Source organism: Setaria italica, chromosome II (assembly GCF_000263155.2).
Source record: "Setaria italica strain Yugu1 chromosome II, Setaria_italica_v2.0, whole genome shotgun sequence".
In the NCBI taxonomy this organism is placed as follows: domain Eukaryota; kingdom Viridiplantae; phylum Streptophyta; class Magnoliopsida; order Poales; family Poaceae; genus Setaria; species Setaria italica.
This window is the reverse complement of record NC_028451.1, coordinates 31,951,624-31,958,823: the sequence shown is the minus strand read 5'-3', so window position 1 is coordinate 31,958,823 and position 7,200 is coordinate 31,951,624. Positions and strand designations below refer to the sequence as shown.

At 43.4% G+C, this 7,200-nt stretch overlaps 2 protein-coding genes across 2 annotated transcripts in view; both read left to right on the top strand.

Annotated features, from left to right (window-relative positions):
* The first annotated feature begins 42 nt into the window (after positions 1 to 42).
* Positions 43 to 5,520, top strand: LOC101778195. The gene is made up of 10 exons (XM_004956836.2): positions 43 to 1,456; positions 2,121 to 2,279; positions 2,547 to 2,906; positions 2,991 to 3,054; positions 3,202 to 3,419; positions 3,493 to 3,606; positions 3,703 to 3,808; positions 3,898 to 4,109; positions 4,566 to 4,669; positions 4,943 to 5,520. Exons 1-10 carry the CDS (start codon positions 92 to 94, stop codon positions 5,088 to 5,090), a joined length of 2,850 nt encoding a protein of 949 aa, XP_004956893.1. The 5' UTR covers positions 43 to 91; the 3' UTR covers positions 5,091 to 5,520.
* A 186-nt stretch (positions 5,521 to 5,706) lies between these two features.
* The window catches only part of LOC101778594 (20 kDa chaperonin, chloroplastic), a 4,986-nt gene continuing 3,492 nt past the window's right edge, over positions 5,707 to 7,200 (top strand). The window contains exon 1 of the mRNA XM_004956837.3: positions 5,707 to 5,964. Within this exon, the coding sequence (XP_004956894.1) occupies positions 5,809 to 5,964 (156 nt within the window). The 5' untranslated portion in view covers positions 5,707 to 5,808. The remainder of the gene's footprint in view (positions 5,965 to 7,200) is intronic.

Genomic DNA, 7,200 nt, shown 5'->3' with positions numbered 1-7,200 from the left:
AACGCCTCGGCCAAAAAATTTCACTACACATTCCCAGTTCCCCCACCCACCTCGCCTCTCCCAGACTCCCACCCATCCGCTTGAGACGCAGATGCCGGCGAATCGCAATCGCAAGCTCTCGGCGAAACACTCGCCGTCGCCGGCCGTCGTACCCACTCCGCGCCCCAAATCCACAGCCCCTCCCTTCCTAGGCGACGACGACGACGACGACTTCCAACCTCCCCGCTCCCGCCCATTGAATCCCTGCAATGCCGCCGCCGCGCGCCGGCCCCGTAAGAAGCTCAAGCCATCCTCCTCCTCGGGGAAGGAGAACGGTTCCGTCCCCGGTGGCGCTATTCCTGCGGTGACGGTCGCCGCGACGGCCGCGAAGGGTGCGGGAACCCTAGCCGCCGGTTCGAGGGTTAGCGGTGGCGTTCCTGAGGCGAAGGAACTAATGGCCGGAGAAATTTTCGACCCCTCGAGGTATGGATCTGATGTATCCGAATTAGGTCGTAAAGGGAAGTTACGATTGGATGCGTATGGATATTGCAAAGGGAGTTCCAGTTCCTTGCCCAATTCGTTGAAATCGAGGGTTTTGGCGCTCGGTGTGGTATGTGATTTGGGAAGCGGGCGCTGTGAGCAGGCGCAAGCAGTTGACTCCAGTATCTCACTTCCTGTTCCTCAAGAGTGGCACGTTACGGACGAGGTGGCAGGCTCTGAGTGTGATCAGCCAACAGTGGAAAAGAAGCTGAGGAGCTCTGAAGCTCTTGAGGAGCATCACCACTCCAGGTTGATTGAACCGGAGATTCTTGAATCAGATGCAAACTGTGAATTTGTAACTGCAGGTCCCTATTATTCTGAAGGGCTGGGTTCAGGGATTCTTGGCCCACTCACTGATGAAAAGAGCATGGAGAAAGAAGCTGGGGTGGCATCTGAACGTGGCGCTGGGCTTCATAAAGGGAATAACTGTTTGGATTCTCTTGAGTCAAAGCTTCCAATATCGAATGCAAATCATGATTCTAGAGGTGGTGACTGCAGCAAAGCACAAGAGCCTGGTTTGCGAGCATGTAACTTGGATTCTCAAGAGGGGAAAGTAGCTGCAGGACATTGTGCAACCCCTGAAAATGAGGCTATGGAGAATAGATCCAATGGTCCTGAGGCTTGTGAGGGGCATTGCTTCTCCAGTCCATCTGAATCAAATCTTCCAGAATCACATATGATCCATGACTTTGAAGCTGATGGTTATGATAATTTTGAGATTGGGACACAGCTCAATGAGCTAATTAACTTGTGCATGGAGGATTCCATAGAGGGTCACTCAAACTGCACATCTCCCATTGAAAAAAATACATTTGATTCCAAGAGGTTCAAGTCAGACTATCAAGTGAAATGCCCTCTATGTGGATTGGATATATCCGATTTGAGCGAAGAGCTTCGGCAGCTGCATACTAACAATTGTCTTGATGAACCTGCTAAGGTTATGTTCGATATATCCTCAAATCATGTTTTCTCTTGTGCTAATGTGCCTTAAATATTCATGCTAAATTGTTGTTCACTTTTCTTTCTAGAAGCTCAAAGGTGATTCTGTTCTTGTGTTCATCCTCCGCTTGATAGTCTTGTTAGTATGTTTGTTTGCTGAATTTGTACATCATTACCTGCTTAGTTGGGTGCAATAAATCTACATCTACTGAAAATGTGTTCATTGTGGATTCCAATTTGCAACAGCAATAGTGGCATGATGTAGAAGCTTTCCTACCATATTAGCCCAATAACAAATTATAAATAACTCAACTGAAGCAATGAACTCTTTTTATTTGGACTAATTAACTGAATCTCATCAATAAAGACATTAGTATTATTATCCAATTACTTGTTGGCCTGTTGCTGAGCAACAAAACTTAACATAAAGTTAGTCGAGTGTGGATCATGAGATAGTTCTTATGCCATCCCTTCTCATCAATAAAGAAATTAGTATTATTATCCAATTACTTGTTGGCCTGTTGCTGAGCAACAAAACTTAACATGAAGTTAGTGGAGTGTGGATGAGATAGTTCTTATGCCATCCCTAATTGTTCTTTCTCTGCAACGTGTAAGATTGCATATTTTTAGATATTCATATGCTTGAATTACCTGATTTTCAGGAATCTAGCCCCAACCATGAAAAAGAACCCTCTGCTGGAGAAACTGTTGAAATCAGATGTGTTATTGAATGGTTAAGAAACCTTGGGTTATCCAAGTATGAGGAAATTTTTATCAAAGAAGAAGTTGACTGGGAAACCTTGCAATGGTTCACTGAAGAGGTACATTCTGTTGTATTGTTCAGATGGAGGTTATTGTTCAAGTTTAGAGCATAAGTCCATTACTCCTCTTGTAAACCAGAGTTGTCAGAGTCTATTTCTCATGTTGCATTCACTTTCATGCTTTGCTGATTTGATCTTGTTGAAGCATGAGTATAGGGTTCAGTTCTCCACAAAAATCTAAGATTTTTTGAGAGAACTGGTTCACTGTTGTCATACGAGACATAATGTCACTTCTTGTTTTCAGTAAAAAAAACTAATGTACTGCAGGATCTACTGGGTATGGGGATCACTGCTCTTGGACCAAGAAAGAAAATTACCCATGCTCTAGCAGAGTTACGGAAGAAACATGATGATGATGCCAATGATATGGAAGCTGGTGTGCTAAGTTCAGAAGATACTAAGAAGACTAAACTTCCAATGAACGGGAATAAATTAATTACTGAATACTTTAAATGTTCGTCCGTTGATCAAAGACAAAGCAGGGTCTGCAAAGTCAACAAGTCATCTAATCTGAACGAGCAGAAAAAATCTAGTGCTAAAGTACCCACTAGAAGAATTAGCACTGGTAAAGGAAAGGTTAAAGACACACCTCTTTGGTGTTGCATCCCAGGAACTCCTTTTCGAGTGGTATGCTTTCCCCTCCACAGGCCTATAGGAACATTTGTCTAACATATCAATCAGCATGTTCCATAACTAGCTATCTTGCTGCAGGATGCATTTCGCTACTTGAGAGGCGACTGTTGCCACTGGTTTCTCACACACTTCCATGTAGATCGTAAGTTCAAGTTTTATTGATTGTTGCCTGAGTTTCTGCCGAATTATTAAGTAACCTTTTGTGCCAGCACATATTTCTTTTCTCATTGTTGCTAGGCACCTCATGTTGACGTTCAGTGCTTGACAAAGATTTGTATGTCCTCAACAGACTACCAAGGCCTGACTAGAAGCTTTTGCCATGGGAAGATATACTGTTCCTCAATTACCGCAAGTCTCGTGCATCATAAGATTGGTATTCCATGGGATAAATTACATGTATTGCCACTAAACAAAAGGATTACTATCTCTGGAGTTAATTTGACATGTTTTGACGCCAACCATTGCCCTGGGTCAATTATTATTCTCTTTGAGCCTCCAAATGGTAAAGTAAGTGTTGTTCCGATTTTCTTTCTCATCTATTTGGCATAACTATTTGATGCATTACTTACTTGTTCTTTAGGCTGTTTTGCACACTGGAGACTTCCGGTTTTCTTCCGAGATGGTCAACAATCCTGTTTTGCAGTCTTCACATATCCACACTCTAATACTGGACACAACCTATTGCAATCCACGAGTATGTATTTTTAGTCTTTCAGAAACTCACGTGTTTGCAAAGTTCAGAGTTGAATTTTGACACGGTTAATCTGCCATGAATAAAATTGTTTTGCAGTATGACTTCCCTAGTCAAGAGATTGTGATACAGTTCGTCATTGAGGCCATCCAAGCAGAAGCTTTCAACCCAAAAACATTGTTTTTGATTGGTAGCTACACAATTGGTATCATCTTATCTTATCTTTTTTATTTTGAGACAGTTCAGTGTTTCCCCGAGTTAGGGATCATGATCTATAAAGTTTCCTGCATGCAGGGAAAGAAAGACTGTTTATGGAGGTTGCTCGTTTGCTTCAGAAGAAAATATATGTTGGAGCTGCAAAGCTGCAAATATTGAAACACTTAGAGCTTCCTCAGGAAATCATGCATTGGTTTACAGCCAATGAAGCAGAAAGTCACATACATGTTGTCCCCATGTGGACTCTAGCGAGCTTCAAGCGGATGAAACATTTATCCAATCAATATGCTGTAAGGCCAAGTATTCTATCCTAAACTCTGTAAGATTGGTAGGGGGGATGATCAAAATCCCTAGGATTTGGTTCAAAATCGGACTAAACCATAAATCCCTGAAGGAATCACCTGACAACATCACAACCAACAGGAAAGTTGTTCATGATGCTCATAGATAGATGTTGCTAGGTACTTAGAAAAAAATAAACTAAAAGCTGATCTTAACCATATATTGTGGATGCTCATGGTTGCTCTATGATACCCAGGCTGATAATAATTTCTATATTCCCTTCATTGTACTTAGCCTTCCATTCAGATGAACTGTCTAAAGGTTCCAACTTAGTCGTTCCAGACTCCAACCAGTAGCCATCCAGAAAGAAACAATCTCACTGCATTTTTTTAAAATCTTTTTGTTTGTTTGTAAGTCTGTTCTATGTTCTATATTCCTAATTTTGATAGCTACTTTACTTTCAGGGCCGGTTTGACCTCATAGTGGCATTCTGCCCGACTGGTTGGGCATTTGGCAAAGGGAAGAAAAGGACACCTGGCAAAAGGTGGCAACAAGGATCAATCATCAGGTAGCATTGTGGATGTGTTCCTATTTTCTTTGTTCTTTTTTAAAAAATTGTGAATCTAGCCCTGGACGTGCTCTAAGAAATGATGTTCACTTCCCTGTCAGCAAATGTGCTAAACAACTACGACCATTGGCACCTTGTAGTTAAAACAAAAAAATATGGTTTTCTACTAAAACACTTGAATTTATGTTTACCACAAATGTGTGTATCATTTTAGACAAATTTATCCAGTCAACAGTTTAGAAAGTTTCATTGAGCGTTTCGTTGTCTCTACAGATATGAAGTGCCGTACAGTGAACACAGCAGCTTCACGGAACTGCAAGAATTTGTCAAGTTCATATCACCGGAGCACATAATCCCTAGCGTGAACAATGACGGCCCTGAGAGTGCAGATGCTATGCTTGCCCAGCTGTTAAACGAGTAGTGGAATTCGTTACTCCAATGCCTTCGGCTGGATACAAATGTCTGTTTGGAGATCATAGGAAAGGGAAGTTAAACGTTCAACAATTACAGAACTGATGGAGGAAAAATGCGAGGGTTTACCCAACTGGTTCCTCGGATTTCTGACGCGGAAACCAAGGATGCACGGTGGACAGTGCAGGGATTGTTCGAAGACGCGTTGGAGGTGCTGGATGATAAATAGCTCAGCGAAGCTGCTGCGCCTGTCAGCGGAGATAGCTTGTGAATTGTGATTGTCACGCGAGTAAGCTCGCATCAGTGTGTAACTGTGAGCGCATCTCATTGGCACGAGGGCGGCAAATTGTCTGTCCAGGATTTTGAGTGTTTGTCAGTTTGGATTTTTGCAAGGAGAAGTTGTTTTACCAACCTGGTCGTAACATAACAATATTTAATCATATGTCTCTTGATTGATTGGGAAAGAAAAACGTTGGTCGAAATGGCAAAACCACCTACTTGTCAGCCAGCCAGACCACCTCACCTAGCCACGACCGTTGGATCCATCCCATACCTTCCCCCACCACCCCAAATCTTCTAGAACAATCCGGCGGCTTCCTCCCCCTAAACGCAGTCCAAAGCAGCACTACCACAGTGAGCGCTTGCAGATAACAAGTTAACAGCTCCTTATCCTAAGCCCAACCCCCGTCTCCGTGCCTTTCTCACCCCCCGCCCTCGGAGCAGCAGCCATGGCGTCGTTGCACCTGACTGGGCCGCGGGTGGCGGTGGCCGCGAAGCCGGCCGCGCTGGGCGGGCTCCGCCTGCCGACGCCGTCGATTGCCGTGCCGACGGGGCGGAGGGCCCGGGGGCTCGTGGTGAGGGCCGCCACCGTCGTGTCACCCAAGGTATAACAAACAAAGCGCTAGATTGCTATCTGTCCGTGTGCCGTGCTGCTGCCCCTCGTGTTGGTGTTCTGTAGGGTTGCAGGACGCATTTTTTCGTGGGCTGTGTTTGGTTATGTGGGGCTGGCTCGCCTGAGAAATCTCCAAATTAATCAAAGAGGATGAATGCTAGGAAGACTGAATTTCCTTTGGGGAGCAAGATGGTACTACTAGTTAGTCGTCATTCACCAAGGCAATAGAACCACAAAGCCGCAACTAAACTTGTCTTAGAGCACGAATTATAGTACTGAACCGAGGAACAATCCTCTGAAAAGAAAGGAGGAAAAATGTTTTTCTCCAATTGTCAAGAGAATGGAGCCTGATTGGTGTTTCAATAGGATCAGTGTTAGTGCTTGATATCAACCATTTCCACAGTTCCATCGAGCTCCTACTTCAGCAAGAACTTAGGGTTTGGTAGAGCTCCATCTGATTCTGATTCTCTACGGGAGCTGATTCTCTAAGAGAAGTGATTCTATGGCTGAAAGTGATTCTCTTTGATTCTCTAACACAAACTCTTAAAATTAGGATGGAGAATCACTTCACAGAATCAGGAGAAGCCACTTTTTTCAGTTTCAGCTCCCAGCCTTTTAGTTCATTTCAGAGAATCACTCCACAGAATCAGCAAAGAATCACTTCTCTTTGAAAAACCGTTTGGCAGAGCTGCTGCTGGAATTAGCAGAGAATCAGCTCTTGGAGCTCTGCCAAACGCACCCTTTGTGCTGTAGCTCTTCTTCATCTTTGTGTCTCTTTGCTATTATGGCCTGGTTTGGTTACTCTTGCTTATTTTTAGCACCCGTCACATCGAATGTTTAGATACTAATTAGGAGTATTAAATGTAGACTATTTACAAAACCCATTACATAAGTGGAGGCTAAACGGCGAGACAAATCTATTAAGCCTAATTAGTCCATGATTTGACAATGTGTTGCTACAGTAAAGGTTTGGAGTTCACTTTGAACGATACTTCCAATTTGAATGGACTTTGAGGTGAGGCTTAGGTTGCTCATAGGAATGGAGTATTTTAGGGAGGGAAATTTGAGAGTTGAACTGCAACTTTTGGGATGTGTGATCACTCCCATTTGCGATGAATCTTAGGAAGATTTGGACGTGATTATTATTCAACTAATTTATGAATGATTAACTCTTAGGATTCTCGGAGAAGAAAATATTCTGGTACGGATGTATTTCTAGGATCTCCTT